A 19,020-nucleotide genomic window follows, 5' to 3' on the forward strand; every position below is an offset into this window, starting at 1 on the left:
ATTTGTCAGAATTACGTAATGGTTTCAGGGTGGAAAAAGAACCCAATCTGAAAAACGATGGTGACTTTACGAGTTGCCAAGCAATTTCATTATTCTGTTTCCAGGTATGCAATTCTGACATGCCCAAACATTTGACAGTGATTTCTGACACTCCTTTTTAATACTGTCTACATGTCGGAGAAACTAGAAATTTAAAAACACAATTCAGAAAAAAACTGGTTAGAAAAAAAGTTTTCTTTTGAAGAGCAGGAGAATTTGGAGATGTTTGGCTTGATTATCTTAACTGTGTAGAAACCAGATGCCTGCTAATATTTCAGATGTTGCCATGTACAGACTGCCCATTAGTGTCCTACACTGAATGATGGCGGGACAGGCTAGACGTCTACCTTTCTCTGGGGGACTTTCTCTGCCTTTGCTTCATACTCAGGTAAGTTGAGAAAAAGGAACTTGCTCTCTCTGAATAGACCTGTCAAGGAGAACTTTGGTAATGAAGGGATAGGTCCTAACTGGATATGATCTGTGTTGTTTTTTGTATAGTGGTGTATCCTCCAATCCTAATTCACCACCTGACACACTGTAGGTACTCAATAAATGTCTGCTGAATGCAGGAATAAATAAAGCAATGTGCAGAACATCCAAATGATATCTAAATGGTAACTTTCCTCAAAATCACCATCATCTTCTCTGTCTGAATCCTATCCATATTAAAATCCTAGTTTGAATAGCATTTCAATTCAATTCAACTTCATAAATATTTATTGACCATCCATTAAATTTGAATGACTGTTTGGCCAAAGACCCAAACAAGGGTAAGACAAAAAGCTTTTCTAGATGGAAATAATCTTTCCTTTCTTTGAATACAGCACTTATTACTTGAAGCATTACTGTCCCTCTTTTGCTGCCTTGAATTTTAATATGTTACAGACGTCTAACACATGCAATGTACATGCATAAAACACTGCAACTTCTTTCTGCCTTGATCAAACTTTTTGTCTAAAATGTCCTTTTGTCTTCTTTTATACTTGAATAACTTCTCATTCTTAAAAGCTTAGTCAAAACATCACTTCCTCTATGAAGCTTTCCTGTTTCCAACACAGAATTGTTTCACTATACTGGATACAGAAATCTAATAGGGATTTTACTTGCATTTTAATGAGTTATCTCTCCTGGCTGACTGGTGAGTAAATCTTTAAGATTGGGGATGGTGTTCAATTCAGCTTTCTACTTTACTAGCACAGTGTCTGCCACCATACCCACTGGCAGATCTAGAATGTCTATATGGAAAAAGTTCAGGAGCTGCAATTCGGCTGGCATTGGGAAACAAGACATGGGAAGGAGGGGATACAGCTGGCTGGGAAATCGGTGTCTACTCTTGAATGTTGTATTAGTAAGTCCTTTTACATAAGACTAAGAAACCATCAACTTTTCATATTAAAGAAGGGGTTGGCCGGGCGCGGTGGCCCAAGCCTGTAATCCCAGCACTTTGGGAGGCCGAGACGGGCGGATCACGAGTTCAGGAGATCGAGACCATCCTGGCTAACATGGTGAAACCCCGTCTCTACTAAAATACAAAAAAAATTAGCCAGGTGAGGTGGCGGGCGCCTGTAGTCCCAGCTACTCGGGAGGCTGAGGCAGGAGAATGGCGTGAACCCAGGAGGCGGGGCTTGCAGTGAGCTGAGATCTGGCCACTGCACTCCAGCCTGGGCAACAGAGCTAGACTCCGTCTCAAAAAAAAGAAAAAAAAAAGAAGGGGTTGAAGAAGTACTGAGGGAGCCTCTTAGCATGGCTACTGCAATACAGGTTTATTGAACTGGATTAAATACATGGAAAACAGTGATAACTTGGTAAGTAAATCCTTTGTGGGGACGAAGCTTGTAAGAAAACTATCCTAGGAGATGTTGTAATTTCCTCAATAGCATAGAAAGGAGGAAATAAGGATGTGCAGTCCTCTCAGGTACAAGCTTGCTCAAAAGCTAGCCTCGGATAAAAATAAGGAAAGGACCATATTCTTGGGATTCAAATGTAGACAGTGCAGAGATGTGCACGTGCAAATGTCTAAGGAGGCATCATCCTGGTTGCTGTTTCACTGGCCAAGAATTATTCTGAGAGAGATGTAAAGTTCCTCCATGGCAGGTGGCAAAATTTCAGAGCCACCTTATCTTGCTTGGAGGGAAATAAGTTTGAGGAAGAAAAGGAACAAGGAGAACATTCAGAGAGGACAGGCGGCTCTTTCCCCACTCTACTTGCAGTAGGTGGAGAAGGAAGAATTTCATTAGACTAGGAGCAAATGTCTCTGTCTCATTACTTTTGGTAAGAAAGTTCTTGATGATACCATTGGGACACAGCCTTATCATTAGTAGAATTACCAGATATGTCTCATTTCTTCAAGTAGAATGTACAGGATGGAGATAAAGACGTTTCTTCTTTTCCTAGAGGAGATGCTTAAAGGACTTCTGCTAAATGGATATGGAAACAATCAGAAACACATCCACATGGGCAAACACACAGTGAACCCTTCGTTGCATCCACAGCTGCCACACATATAGCATGAGAGTGCTGGGCTATGATCCAAGGACACCTCAATTCTCATTATCAGCTGTGAACATGGCTTCTTGGAACTTTTAGCCTCATAAAATAGGAATAAAATATTCCTATTCTTCCTCATGGGGTTGTTATATGAATTCAAAGAAATAATACATATAAAAACACACTGAAAATGGCAGAGAGAGAGAAACAAAAGCCGAGGCATTATGACATCATTATACCTCTAATGTATAAAACTATATAGTATGTAACTAGTTAAAATAATTAGAGTTATAAAAATGAATGGGTTTGAATTGGACTGTTTCAGATACAAAACATGAATCTCCAAAATGCATGTTTTAGATTCAAAGGACAAGGAACCAAAGAATAAAATGAGGTCCTTGGCTTCCTACCAGACAAGAAAGGGTATGAACACATTCCTAAGATCCTCCAGTTTATCTGTGGAAAAACATTTGAGGGTTTCTCTAATTCTTAAGTCTTTCCTCAGATAAACATATGAGGTGCTTAAGTAATCATAAATTCATTTATAAAAGGAAATGACTATTTTTCCCCAAATTTACACTCTTCCTGTTAAAGTCTTTAGATAATTTAAACTGAAAGGGAGAAAAGAAAAAGAAAAAGTAGCACAGTAAATACAACATAATATTTTATAAGGAACATATCCATCATATAAAGTGATTGACAGGTTTTTAAAAAATTAAAATAACTTTCAATATGTTGAAAGATAAATCTTTTTCTTGTTAAGATACTGGTTTTTACTGATCTTGGAGAATGATTCCAAAATAAGCACATCATTATGTACTTTAAAAGAAAGCAACTTATCATATAACAGAGACAAAATCAGAAGAGAAAGGGCTCTAAAGGTTTCTGTAATTAGAATTATGAATTATAAATGAGTCTTAAAACCTGTCATGTCCTTGGACTCCAGCAAGGTTTCTCACAACCTTTGCCAAGATCCCTGGGGCTATGGAGTTAGGGCTCCAGTCACCGAAGTTAATGAAATCAATGATGAGGCTTTAGAGACTCCTTAGTACTAAGGTCAGTATCACTCTCATCAACTGTATCCAACTTAGATTTCTTTGGATGACCCATCCCTTGGTACAACAGTTTTCATCTCTAGGCTCATAACCACCTACCTATTCATGGTTTTGGGGCAGTAAGACCTCAGCAGGGTCTTACTATAGTAGGGTAGATACAATAGTGTTTGTGAATTATTGATACACTCAGTAAGAACCTCAAAGACTGCACTCAACTAGACATCTGGGAATTTTCCCACATATGGGGAAAAAAATATGAGATTTCCACAAAGGGTATTGCTTTGTACAAATTCTCTCTCTCTCTCTGTGTGTGTGTGTGTGTGTGTGTGTGTGTGTGTGGGAGTGTGTGTGTGTGTGAGAGAGAGAGAGAGACAGAAAGAGAGAATTTATTGAGACTTCTCAGAGGCAATTATTAATCCTGTTTCTAATATGTCACTGATTTGCTTATTCCTGTTAAGGCACTATATAAATTGTGATCACATGTTCCTTGATTTTTTGTTCAGTATATATATTGTTAGTCTTCAATAAAATAATGGCATTCCAAGTGATCTATTGTTCCCTAGGCCTGTTTTTCTAATTTCCCCTCATTTATGGTGTTCGTCACTAACCAGGAGAGGCTCCAGCAGAAATGGGTAATAGGATGTAGGGATGTATCTGTAGGTCTGTTCCTGTGATAAATACTAATGCAGTCACATGACATCTATCCATTACAGACCCAAGCAGTTATCACTGAGGTTTGGCTTTAGTATTTAAAAAGGATCTGGTGCATTCCTCCCAAATAAGTGGCTGATTCTATGGTTTCCTGAGAATATCCCACATGCATGCCTAGTTCCTTCAAACAAGTAGAATAAAAACAATTCTCACATACTCATGTGATGAGATCATCAAGAAAATCCTTTATATTTCCTTAGAGATGACAATATGCTTCATGTACTTAAGGGCTGTACCTACTAAAGCACATGCATTTTACTGAATAGAGTCCCTGTGTCGTAAGACAAAGGCCACCCTAGCCTGGGGAGTCTGTCAGGGTAGATGAAACTAAGTACCCCACACATTATCCCACATACACACTTGTCACCCCATCTGACTCAAGAGGGAGGAGGGCATTTCTGAGGTGTTCCCCAAACGATGACCATTCTAAGTCATCCAGAAGCACCCAGCCACTCCCAAAGGATCTGAGTAAATCTCTCTACTGACTCCCTATGTCCCTACCTCCCTTCATTTGCTTCCTTCTTTGTATGCTCAAAGCACTTGCAAACCAGCACTTACCACAGTGTGGTCTCTGGTCTTTTGTAAGACAGTACTCTGCTGTACTGAGCTCTTTGAGGGCAATGACTATGTCTCATTTATCACTGGGTCTCCAGGGCCTACCCCAAAGAAAGGCTCAAAATATGCCTGTTAAATAAAACTAAATTGATTATCAGAATTGAATGCAGTAAAGACATAAACGAAGATGTGGCTGGTTGCTTTCAAAGATATATCATCCATAGGTGTAAAAAAAAAATTATAGAGCAATCTGGTAAATGAAGGTGAATGCATACACACTTTTCACCATCATGGTATTTAGCATTACGAAAGACAGTAAACAAAAAGCCCCAAGAAAAATAGAAACATCAATTTCTGTTTATCTTCAGTAGCAAAGTGTCAAGACATAAATGAACAAATTCGGAGGGGGAAAAAACCTACTGTGTTATCTATCCTGCTCCAAAAATAAACTCCCTTTCAACCAGTGCACTAGTGGAGACAATAGAGTATATTACATATATTACTGCCTGGAGCAACTGAACATGAGGCTCGACCCCTCCCCACCATTATCCAACTCTTTTTTTGTCCCCTTCTTCTCCAATTAGTTGATATGCTGAGACCATATAAACTTTTAAAATTAGCATAAGTCAAATAATTCGAGAAAAAAACTTCATCAAAAAACCCAAAAAGACTCTATGTAATGTATCACAACTATGAATAATATTTCATTATATTACAATTATCTCCCAAACAATAGTAATATAATCTAACTTTCTTACAGCAAATAACAATGATTTTATAAAGCTAAGTAAACTCTTACGCTTACAGACACTGACAGAATATCCTTACTTGGTTTCAATACCAGACAGCCAGTAAGACAAGCCCTACTAAATTTAGACTCTGAGCTGATTTCATCAGTAACCTGTCCTGACAGAGGTCTCTGTGGATGGAAGAGAGGAGGCACAGGGGCAACACATGAGGCTGGGATCAACCTATTTAACAGGCACAAATCTGCGGCCAAAAATGGTCACAAAGAACACTCTGCTGGGCTCAGGAATGATGGTCATCAGGGTAGGCCCTGGGACCTACACCAGGGGCATCTGATGGCTACACCTGTGTGAATCCCAGAGTGTACTCTAAATACCAGCTCCTTCCACACAGCCATCCCGTAACCAGAACTGCAAATGTGACTGCAATATCATTTGCCAAATTCAGAAGCTCTCCTGGAAGAACAAAATACCAGTGACTTGATCCAAGACAAAGCTTGCACCAATTTAGTGAAGCACAAATTGAAACTGAATCAAATCCTGATCATTTTCTCTTTCATGTTTTTAAAGCAAGTCAAGAAAATATCTCAATTTTCCATCTAAAAATGGTTTAATTCAAATGACATTTTATTAAAATACTAAAATGTTCAGGAAAATAACAGCTCTCAGTGACAGACAGTGACAGTCCAGGATATAGTGACAGTCCAGGCAGTGCCAGCCCTACATGCAGACTGTATCTAGCATTTGCTGCAAGGCAAGTGTCTGCTCAGCTAGTGGAGGGGTGGGGATGAGGGAGGGAAGGTGCACAGGGAGAAAAGGGCAGGCTGCACCAGCCTTGTGAGGATGGGAGTCAAGGGAGGTGCTCAGTCTGCCAAGCAGCAAGGATGACCCAGCAATAGACCCAGTGACTTTGCTGCTTAGCTCTAGCCTAAGGCAGAAGATCAGGGCACGGAAAATTAATGTCACAAAGAAGTCTCAAAGGAGGTTTGAGGTGAGGAGTGAGGGAGAGGAAAAGAAGTAAAAGACGTACTTTCCCCCACTCCATGCTACTTCTCCCTCCCCATTTCCTTTTCTTCCCCTCTAAGTCGCCTCTATCACCTCCACTAAGGTATCTAAAGTTGTTAAAGCTTTTAGAGATTTTTAGCACCATGCTGTCCATTCACCCTCATCACTACCTTATAAAAGATTTAGTAAATTAGTTTGAGCTAGTACTAACACACACCAAAAAAATTCCCTATTACCCCTACAAAGCCCTATAACTTTTATAAAGCAATTGAATTAAAATATAAAATATTTATAAGCTGAATGAATCTGATATTACATGTGGTTCAACCTTCTCACTCCACCATGGAAAATCTGCAATTATTCATTTCAAAATAGATTTAGGTGAGCAACAGATTGCTGAATTATTATGGGTAGTATTCACATTCATTAATAGCTCACTCTCCATTTACACAGCTCACATTTTTACCTGAAACTTAAAAGTTGTTTGTCACAAGAAATAAATGAAAACCAGATATGCATATAATTATATGACCCAGATTTGAGGTTCAAAGAAAATTTTCATGAGGTTATATTCTTGGGATAAAAAAACAGGAGATAACAGTGAGTCATTTTCATTGTTTTGTAACTTACTACAAACATATTTCCAAGGGTTCTACTTTCTCACACCATCTTTCCTTTAAAAAGCTTTTAAAAATGCCTACATGGAAACAAATTAGATGTTACATAAAGGCAGAAAATACTCAGTAAAACACAACACCAATGTGAGGCAATCTTTTAGCTCTTCATGAATTAAAGAAAAGCTGGTGTTAGTTTTAATATCGAGCTGGAGGGAGATCTCTTAGCTGGAAAATTTTAAAAACAGAAATAGGAAATAATGCAATAGGAAAAAAATTCAAACTGGGAACCACCAGGATTGGAGCATAAGTCTTCAGGAAAGAGAGTAAGAAATGATGTTGAAATTTTAAATCATTTTAAATATGAGAAAGTATTTCGTGTATGTTTTTCCTGGGCATACTGCTAAAATAAAATCCCACACAGTAAACTAAAAAAATTAAAATAAACATTGAAGAAAAATATTACCTAAGAAATCTGACTACTCATAAGTATGAGGAATATAAGTCACTTAAGTCAACAATACTTGGCTTTGTTCCTATCCTAATAGCACTGTCCTAGCTGCCTTAAATATTTTCTAGAACAATGAAGGGTATAAATAAATAATTTCATAAATAAATAAACAGAAAGATAGCTTCCTCCTGCTAAATGCTAAAGACAAAAGTCACAGATTAAATTATGAACAAGGAAACTTCCAAGGACGTTTTGGATAATTTAACCTCATTTTTATTGGTTTAGGGTAAAATGTACTGCAAGCTCTAGGCTGCGGCACAGAAGTACTTAAACTTGTACTTGTTAAACTCAGATTTCTAGGCTACACTCAGAGGTACTGATTTAGAAGGTCATCTGCTTTCTTTCATCAGTTCCCCAGGAAATTATAAAAGCACAGAGTCTCTAGTTTATACCTTGAGAAAACTGCTACCTAAAATAAAAGACCTGTCTCTCTATTATGGAGATTAACTTCCTTTTTTTTTTTTTTTTTTCTTCTAGCAAGAAACATATTTCAGAGCAGAAAGGAAACTTTAAATCTACTTCATTCTTCTGAACCATCAGTAATTTTAGGCAACCAGTAAGTTATTCTAATGGTAATTATGTGTATCTGTTAAATAGTGATCAAAATTGCTTCTACAGGTTTTTTGTGTTTGTAAATCAAGCCACACTTGATGGCAGTGCAGCTACAAAAGCTGTAAATGCTTTAAGATAACCATATATGAATCCTTTACAAACGTCCCTTAAAATTTTGTTGAATTTCCTTTATGAGAAATTTTAAAGATCTGCAAAGATTATGCATATTGCTTATAAATACGTTTACTACAGAATCTAAAAATTACAATTTGCTCTTATTTCATTTGCTACCAAAAACTCTCCAAGTGTATTTCAGCATAGGAAGTTCCTCATGGTTTCCTTTAATATTTAAGACTCATGCCTGGGGATTTTCTCTGGGAGCCTTTTCCTTATCCCCTTCCTTCCTATGTCTCTTTTTCTTGATAACCAACCTTGTTTCCCTTATCCAAACGCACACATACCCACTTAGTGGGTAAGATACACATTTTTGTCTTTGCCCCTTAGCAGTTGCAAATCGCAGTTTACTCATCTCCAAAATGAGTATTTCTGAGGGAAAACCATGCATTAGGCATCGTGAAGAAATAGACAATTTCACAATTACAATACAAAGGGGTATGCGTTATCAACAAAGTGATTCCTAATAACAGAAACTGTTTTTGGTTTCTTTTTCGGCAGCAAGTTAAAAATAAAATATTAGAGAGCTCAAGAATGCATAGCAAGTACAGCACAGTAATATTTGGGTATGTAGAGATCTGAAGTTGCATAAGCTGCAATACAAGTTGTTTCCGAAAGTAACTTTTAGAGACACTTCAGTAGATCAACAATATATATGCCTGGTACATAACCATCATAGTCTAAGTCAGCTTTTCTCCATCTTGTATTGAAGGGCAAAGGAGTGGTTAGCTAGCACCCACTACTGACCTCATAAATCACAAGACTTCATGTCTGAGACCTACGCATAGATTTGTGGGTGAGGCAACGCCTAAGTTCTGGCCAACCTTACCGTCTTCCTCGTGGGAAAAATGATCACAGGGAAAGAGATGTCAATCATATTCAAAGTTAGTTCTCTAGGAGTATTCTGATTAAATCCAGACCTGGTGAAGGGAGAATATTTACACTGGTGGGTGCTGGACTCAGACAACATCTGAAAGTGACTACTGGGGGCTTTTGAAATTCTAACTGCACTGTATAAAAATCTTTTTACTTGACCCTCTGGGAAAAAGAGCAATGTTGACTTCTTTGTATCTACTCTGACTCATGAAATTTCACACAAATACATTTCAGTGGTATTTTCTATTTTCTAATACCATTTTCATGTTGAAGCCAAAGGGAAAGAAGAAATCTCTTATCTATTTGTTTACTGGAAGGAAACATTCCCTGTTTCCAAAGGAGGACTGCTTATTTCTTTCATAAATACTCAGACCTAAGAATGGATTAATTTACTAGCAGTATATTTTTTGTTTTGTTTTGTTTTAGAGACAGGGCCTCACTGTGTCACCTACGCTGTTGTGCAGTGGCACAGTCATAGCTCACCACAGCCTCGAACTCTGGGCTCAAGTGATCCTTCCCAAAGTGCTAGGATAAGGCGTAAGTCACCAACACCTGGCCTAGCAGCATGCTTTTCGAAACATCCTCCTATTTTCTCATTGAAGTCAAATATTTTTATTTTTTAAACAAGTTTAACTCAATATATATTCCTTGCAGACCTACCTCATACCAAGTAGAAGCAACTACAGGCATTCAACAAGGAACAAAATGCAGTCCTGTCCTCAGGGATTCTCAGCACCTTCAGGGCTAGGAGGAGTTAGACATCCTAACACGGCGTGGCAAGTGTCATTCTGTAGGATGAGCAGCACAGTGTTTCGGGAACACCACGGAGCCTGGGAGGCTGGGAAATGCTTCCCAGAGCAGGTGGCAGGTGAACCAGATTTTAAAGTGTTAGCAAGATTTTCCCACCAATGAAAAGAAGGGGAAAGACCTCAGCAAAGGAACCATGAAAAAAGCTATGGGATACACAAGGGAAAGAGTCTTTAGGGAACAAAGATTATTCTGTGGGTCTGAGGTATGAGGGAGAGAGATGTGGAGGGTGGAATGGAGACTAATAAGGACTTCATTAGTCTACGAAGAGAGTTTGAAGTTTATCCTGTATGAGGACAATGTGGAGCCCTGGAGGTTTTAAAGGAGGAGTGTTGTAAGAACCAATTGGTGTTTTCAGGAGGCAAGTGTGATGGCAGACGGAATGACAGAGAAGAGGCTAGGAGCCAGTGAGAGGCATTACAAAGCTCAAGCAAGAGATCTTTCCAATACGTGTCCGCGTGGCTCTGCTTGTGCTCCTGGATGCTTATAAACTCTTTTCTCAATATGTCCTTTAGTTATATCTGAGTTTTTCCCCCTTTGATTACATGCCAATAGAATATATACCTTTTCCTACCCAAAATACAGCAGCTGTGGTTCATAAAATCACATTCCACATGACAGACTGTAAACATTTAGGTAAACACTTAAAAGAATATGTCTTACCTGAACAAAGCTGTTCCACTTTTGTGTAGTTTAAAGATACTATGTCATTAACCCATGCAATGATGTCATGTCTGCTCATAGTCTCTTGGGTTATCGAGGTAGAATACACATTGACTGCCATTCCCCAACTAGAAAAAAACCAAAGAAGTTTATTTACCAACAAGGAAATTAACTCAGAAACACAAAAGATACCTATTCAAGGTCAAGATCCTGGCAGGACTCCAGGGACATAAAAGTCCTGCTCTGGCTAAGCCCTTTAGCTTCTTTTTCTATTTTACATATTTGCATTAAAATTATTAAATTTCACATATTTTTCATGCAGTACCATTTTATATCTCTCCAATTAAATAAAATGTTTTTCAGGTTCTGAGATTCCTAATTTATAACACAATTTAGAGTCTCCCTTTTGACTGTAGGTCTAGGTGTGATATTAAAAAGTTACCTCGTTTGTGGCAGTATACACCAGAGTAATCTGTTAGCTTCATACATTATTTCATAGCACTCACTACAAAGACTTGGAAACGTCAGTGTTTTGCGGTTTGGCCATTCTAGTAGGTGTGTAGTGACAAAGGATTATTTTAAAAATATTTAAACCTGGATGAAAATTTTCCTCAAGGATCTAGAACTAGAAGTACCATATGACCCAGCCATCCCATTACTGGGTATATACCCAAAGGATTATAAATCATGCTGCTATAAAGACACATGCACACGTATGTTTATTGCAGCACTATTCACAATAGCAAAGACTTGGAATCAACCCAAATGTCCGTCAGTGACAGACTGGATTAAGAAAATGTGGCACATATACACCATGGAATACTATGCAGCCATAAAAAAAGATGAGTTAGTGTCCTTTGTAGGGACATGGATGCAGCTGGAAACCATCATTCTCAGCAAACTATAGCAAGAACAGAAAACCAAACACCTCATGTTCTCACTCATAGGTGGGAACTGAACAATGAGATCACTTGGACATGGGAAGGGGAACATCACACACCGGGGCCTATTGTGGGGAGCGGGGAGTGGGGAGGGATGGCACTGGGAGTTATACCTGATATAAATGACGAGTTGATGGGTGCTGATGAGTTGATGGGTGCAGCATGCCAACATGGCACATGTATACATATATAACAAACCTGCACGTTGTGCACATGTAACCTAGAACTTAAAGTATAATTAAAAAAAAATTATTTAAACCTGGATGAAAATTTGCAATTTTACCTAGTTTGTGGAATATATATTGATATATTGTATATATGTATATGCATATATTATAGCTATGTATTAATTTCTATTTTGGAAACTTTCAAATACATGCAAAAGGGGAGAAAAGAGAATAAAAAACCAGTTAGGTTTACCCCTTGGATTCAAGAATTATCAATACTTGACCATCTTGTTTGATTTATACTCCTATCAACTCCCCTTGTGTCAATCCCATCCTAGTCTACAAGCCAGATTATTTTGGAGTAAGTGCCAATCATCACATAATTTCACCTATAAGTGTTTCAGTGTGTCTCTGAAAAATAATTTTTTTAAAAAGCACAATATTATCACACCTAAAAATGAAAATAATTACTTATATCAAATAGGCATTTCAATATATTATAATTCAAATTTAACTTCAGATTGCTTGAATCTGGATTCATATAAGGTTCATACATTATGATTCTTTGATATGTTCTTTAAATTTCTTTATAAGTTTCTTCTCTATTTCTAATCTTTCCTTGCAATTTAAAAAAAAAGTTGTTGAAGGAACTGGGTTGTCTGGAGTTTTCACATTCTGGATTTTTCTCATTGTATCACACTGCTGTGGTTTAAAATGTTTCTCTGTCCTCTGCATCCCTATAGACTGATAATTCCATCTAGAGCCTTGATCTTGTTCAAGTTCTAATGGGATGGGGATTTGATGCCATCTAGCACAACTCTGAGCTTTGACACCTAATCTGCCATCAATACACTGCCTGGTAATGCAAAAGCTTTCCATTACTGCCTGAAGAAGAAACCAGTAGAAAAGCCCATCAGCTGCCAAAGGTTATGCCAGTATATGACAATTACATCAAACAGACTATTTCATGGCATTTTTGAACTTCCATCAGAAGGCATATAACTATAATTTCTGACTGCCCGCTTCCATGATATTGTTAGCTCTGATATTTGCCTAGATCCAATAATTCACTAAAACTTCAAAGTGATATTCTATTATTCATTCTTGATTTATTAGCTGGAATAATTCTACAAAGAGAAATTCCCTCTGAGGTACCCTGAGATACAGGTCATCGAGGAAAGGCAGGAGAGGTGCCTAACTCTTTTTCTCTATTGGCCAGTTTTCAAAGTGATGAGTAGTTCCCTAATATTCCCCAAACATGACCAACCAAGTTTTTGTTCTTATATTTTGAAGTATAATTATGAATCCACAGACTTAAACATATTTGACATGTTTCAATCCATTGAAATTATACCTTTATTGATAAAAGCTTGCAAGAGCTTATTCAAGCTGGCTTCTGAGTTCTTTTGACACAGTCTTAGTGGTCTTTGATAACCTTCTTCTTTTCCAATATGACAATATGTTCCAAGCCCAACTTATATATTTCTTGCCTCAGATCTAAAACCAGTAATTTCTCCAAGCATTCCTGATTCCTTTCAGTGAAAAATGGTATTTAGAGATACAGAAGTAATATTTTTAAACATGACTAGATATAATAGCAAAATCTATAGTATATAGGTTTTAGACAAAAATCTATATTTTATGAAATAGTTGTGCTTGGAGTTTCTATTTATGCTCATGAAAGCAATAAAAATCTGCTTTCTACCTTAAAGTGCTAAACGAAGGTTTTATCCAGAAATAAATGTAAAAATAAATATCTATCTCTCCATTCCCAGGAGCACCCTTATCTCTAAATTGTTTTCTCGTAAAGATCTGAAAAATCTCACAGCATTAGAATCTCAGATAGTGTGACCATAATTACTGCTTTCTACACCACTATTACAGGTTTTTTACCTTTTGGTTAATAACTTTCCACTGTTTTCTTTAGTCTATCATTTATTAAACAAAACCATTTGCTTTTTAAATCTAGTCAATTTTTTAAATCACCTATGCAAATTATGTATAATCTTAGTAAGGGTAAAAAATTCAAAATCTAAAATATTTTGGACTGATGAAATTACAATATGCTGGCATAACTTTTGGCAGCTGATGGGCTTTTCTAGCGGTTTCTTCTTCAGGCAGTAATGGAAAGCTTCTGCATTACCAGGCAATGTACTGAGGGAGGATATGGTGTCGAGGCCCAGGGTTATGCTAGATGGCACCAAACCAAATTGAGATGAAATTTTTAATCCAAATGATAAAAAAAAAAAAAAATCTAAATGCAAAGCAGAGAAGACACAAACAGATCTGTGTTTTAGAAAAATAACCCATACGCAAGTGAGTAAAAACGTTCTGTGGCTACATAAGAGAAAGTAATATGCAACAGAAGTACAGGTAGAAGAGTAATGACATCTTTTTAAAAATCCATATGAACAAGGAAGCAAGTCATTTGCTGCAGTTTGTCAATAAATCACACTTTCCTCCAAGTCTTTGTTGATAACATTCACTTAAGGACAACAATTGTCCTTTCATAATGTAAACAGACATTCAGCTCACAAAGGCAAGTCAAGGCACTGTCTGTCTTCAAGTAGTTCATTAAGATGATCAGGTAAACAATGAAAACAGCACCAGATCTGGGCTTTAGAACAATTCTGGGTACTTAGTTACCAGGCACATCACTCAAATCTCCACCATACCCCCTCGCTAGCCAACACAGCTGTAGTCCCCACAAGCCCTGCGGCAGGGGCCACCATGTGTTAAGGGACTTGTGGGATAACTGGTTTAGAAGACAGATTAAATGAACCAGTGAAGGTGAGAAATAAAATAACAACACATTAAATGAGTAGACTTAAATACCTATTTCAAATTAATAGCAACGAAATCAATATAGTTAATTTCTGTTTAACATCCCTGCTGATGGGAATATTCTTATAATCGATCTTCCCCTTTCCAAATTACAGCAAGGTACTTCTAAACCCACTTCACCCTGTGGCTGTCTTTGCTCCCATTGTTTGCCCCCAATCCAAACAAGCCAGCTCTTCTGATTTCAGGCCTGAGAGTTCTTAGTCTGGACTCACTTTCCCTGGAAGGGGAACCGTCCTGAACCTCCCACAAGTTAAGTGTCAGCCAAAGTGGAAAAAGGATTGTATTCCTGCACTACCATTCACCCTTTTGTCTTCCCAATTCTTTCAGCTCCTGCTTTTTCTACAGGTGTGCTTTCCATATAGTCAAACCTAAATGATACAAGTGGCTAAAACATTCACAGAAGAACATTTATATATTTTTTCCAAATGTTAAACTCAGGTGAGAGAGTATTAAATTGTTCTAGTCCCTAGGTGGATACATTCTAAAATCCTAAGATTTCATTATGATTTCTGTGGTCTCAATCTATATGACAATATAAAGGTAAAAGTACTTGTCCCTACCTAGTCTGCAGAAACGCTGCGTGGATAACACAAGGAAATTTTATATCTTTTTACAGATAAAGCGGTTCTATTGACCCTTGGAAGAATCCTGGGAGGAAAGCAGGGCAGGAATCATACTCTTCCCTTAGCCACAAACGTGGACACAAACTTCAGTCCAGGACTGCTAGTCCTTAAGGATATTTCCAATTACATCAACATCCTAAGGAAGGTAGGAATTATACAATTCAAAAGGCTAATTTTTAATTCATGGAGTACTTCCCAAAGACTCAGTCAAGAAAGATAAATGGTTATGAAAGGTAAGGTTATACTAATTATTACAGAACAAGGAGCAACTCACTGTGCAGGGTTTATTCTCATGTTTGGATCTTCAGCATGTCTGTTACATGGAAACAACATTTTATTCTTAGGTGACTTGCCATATGGCCTCTGGGACACGAGCATCTCTCTGTCCTGTCCTTACAAAGGAGAAACTATCTCCCACTTTGTGGCTTTCAATTGGAATCTCAGCCAGATCACTGTTGTTTAAGATCTGGTCAGTGCAAGCCGGGCGCGGTGGCTCATACCTGGTATCCAGCACTTTTGGAGGCCAAGGTGGGTGGATCACCTGAGGTCAGGAGTTCGAGACCAGCCTGGCCAACATGGCGAAACCCCGTCTCTACTAAAAATATAAAAATTAGCTGGGTGTGGTGGCGTGCGCCTGTAGTCTCAGCTACTAGGGAGGCTGAGGCAGCAGAATCGCTTGAACCCAGGAGGCAGAGGTTGCAGTGAGTTGAGATTGGGTTACTGCACTCCAGCCTGGGTGATAGAGTGAGACTCCATCTCAAAACAAAACAAAAACAAAAACAAAAAAAAACATCTGGTCAGTGCAACACCACAGCAAGTAGGAGATAAGGGAGGAACACTTTCCTAGCACTGCAGTCCTTGGGTCACCATACTTTAACATTGTATTTAAATTTTATTTTAAAACAAATTTGCATTTATTGCCCCTACTTGAAAATAAACTAATAATCACAATATATTTATACACTTGTTACATGAATGTTAGAATGTCTTTCTGGGAAGGTGGGAATAAGTGTTTGTCTTTTTTTTTTTTTGAGACAGTCTCGCTCTGTCGCCCAGGCTGGAGTGCAGTGGCACGATCTCAGCTCACTGCAACCTCCACCTCCCTGGTTCAAGCAATTCCCCTGCCTCAGCCTCCCAAATAGCTGGGATTGCAGGCACGTGCCACCATGCCCAGCTAATTTTTTTGGTATGTTTTAGTAGAGACGGGGTTTCACCATGTTCTCCAGACTGGTCTGGAACTCCTGACCTCAGGCAATCTGCCCACCTCGGCCTCCCAAAGTGCTGGGATTACAGGCATGAGCTACTGCACCCAGCTGGTTTTTTGTTTTGTTTTGCAAAAAGAGAGAAAAACACACACACACACACACACACACAAATCCCTTCAGACCTCTATCAGGCAAAGTCACGATTCTAGCTTGTCTGTGGATAGTGAACACTGATACACACGACTTTAGAAAAAGGACAGCCTCCAGCTAAGGGCCAATGTGTAGATTTTGCTCAGTTTCGTCCTTTATTCAGTATTTGGCGGTGGTGTTGGGTGGAGAGGTACAGCAATGTTATGCTCTGCAGTAGTGATTGAATCAGACACATTAGACACTGCATTTCTGCTTACTAAAACAAATGGAGTTTTACGTGAGTCAATGAGACCTGAGTTAGCCTACTGAGGAAACTATGAATTCTACCACGTTTACCAGTTCAGCACCTAAAATTTAACTACAAAATATTCAACAATTTTGTCCAAGAACAAATTTGGCAAGATTTGTGAATTATTCCAGAGAAGTGGCTCTTCCAAATTAAGCAAATATATAAAATGTCCTAGCTAGCAATACGAGTGTTAACTGAAATAATTTCTTCTTATGTAATTCATTTTGTCTCTCTGCCCTGCCCCACCCCTTGCAAACACACTATCAGCCATACTTCAGGGGAGGGGGCTGCCTGTCCTCATTTTCTCTTTTCGCACTTTCATCGATCCCTTATTTTGGAGGACAAAACAGTATATACACATATATGTATATTTTTTCCAGCGGGGTTAATGATAGGCCAATTGTTGTCCCAGGATCTGGTTCTGGTCCCATTTGGCGTGTGTGGCTATAAGGAAAAGGGTTTAACGTGGAACTTATTCTGATTTTTTTTTTTTGAGATGAGGTTTTGCTCTGTTGTTCAGGCTGGAGTGCAGTCCAGGCTGGAATGCAGTGGTGAGATCTTGGCTCACAACAACCTCTGCCTCCTGGGCTCATGCAATCCTACTGTATCAGCACCCCTGAGTAGCCAGGACCACAGGTGTGAACCCCCACACTGGACAGATTTATTTATTTATTTATTTTGTATTATTTTTAAAAATTTTTTAAAGAGACAGGGTCTCACTCTGGTGTCTAGGCTGGAGTGCAGTGGTGCCATCACAGCTCACAGCAGGCTCAATCTCCTGGGCTAAAGCGATCCTCTTAGCCTCTCAAGTAGCTGGGACTACAGGCATATGCCACCACTCCCGGCTTACTTTTCATTTTTTTGTAGAGACAGGGGTCTTACAATGTTGCACAGGCTAATCTTGAACTCCTGGGCTCAAAAAGCAATCCTTCTGACTTGCGCTCTTAAAGTGCTGGGATTACAGGTGTTAGCCACAGTACCCAGCCTGATTTTTTCATTTTTATATCATCTAAAGTCTGCGTTCATCAAACTTCCCAAATTTAGGCATGCTCATCTGCAGAAGAACACCTTCCATAAGTGGTTGACGGCTATCTGCTGCTCTGTAAGGAGACCCTATTTGGCCTGGATTTTCTTACACCAAACCCACTTGGAGGCTGAGCCTTTAAAGGGCCTTTTGGATTTAAGCTACCTTCTTCTTTTTTTTTAAAGTTACCTTCTTTATGTCACTCCTTGAAGGAGTCCACATTCAACTGGAAACTTCATGTTCAATATAAAATGTTCTGAAAGTTCAACCCACCGCATACCAATGTACTCCGTTCACACGTGTGACAGTGAGAACCATACTCATATGTGTGATATGTGTAACTGTCTTTCTTTTCTCTCATAACAATCTCTATTTTCAACATGTTCTCCCATCACTGGGGAAAGTAATCCACTACCAACAGTTTAGGGTAAATACATGCAGTGCACTCTTCACCCAGTTTCATGCAAATGAAACAATGAGCAGACTACAAGAGAGATACAAAGAAAAAGTATATTTTTCTTTCACCTAAGAAACTTATTTCTTTGGGCTTGAGCATATAATGATTTCTGAATTTCTTATAACCAAAGTGGTTTATTAAGGTAATGGTTAGAAATATCGATGCTTCTTTGGAAATTAAGTCCAACTAACCAGGTGTCTGAGATCCTTTCAAAATGTTTCTACACATGCCAACAGGGGAGAAGGACCTGTGATCCAAAAGAATGCCTTTCTTTGCCAGTCATTGGACTTTTGCTTGGTCCAGGTCAAGGCTACACTGTCAATTCTCATTTCACAGAGTTGTTCCCTGGTTAAAGGTTTTAAGATTGTCAAAGTTGGCCTGTTCTAACATACCAGGTAAAGTGAGGTGCATTATTTCAAATGCACTTGTAAAGAAGGCTTTTTACTTAGAAGAATTTTGTGTTATTCTAACAGAAATAGCCGTTTTGTAAACATTTCTAAGTATCTGCAAATATTATAAGAATTT

General features: G+C 38.4%; 1 protein-coding gene across 10 annotated transcripts in view; it reads right to left on the reverse strand.

Moving 5' to 3' along the window:
* The window catches only part of MAPRE2 (microtubule associated protein RP/EB family member 2), a 163,998-nt gene that overhangs the window by 64,100 nt on the left and 80,878 nt on the right, over positions 1-19,020 (reverse strand). For 9 of the 10 annotated variants that reach the window (NM_001194241.3, XM_015121719.3, XM_077974653.1 and 6 more), the window contains 1 exon segment: positions 10,796-10,923. The exons of the other annotated variant lie outside the window; for it this stretch is intronic. In NM_001194241.3, coding sequence (NP_001181170.1) covers positions 10,796-10,923 — 128 coding nt within the window. 10 annotated transcript variants of the gene reach the window in all.

This window comes from Macaca mulatta, chromosome 18 (genome assembly GCF_049350105.2).
Source record: "Macaca mulatta isolate MMU2019108-1 chromosome 18, T2T-MMU8v2.0, whole genome shotgun sequence".
In the NCBI taxonomy this organism is placed as follows: domain Eukaryota; kingdom Metazoa; phylum Chordata; class Mammalia; order Primates; family Cercopithecidae; genus Macaca; species Macaca mulatta.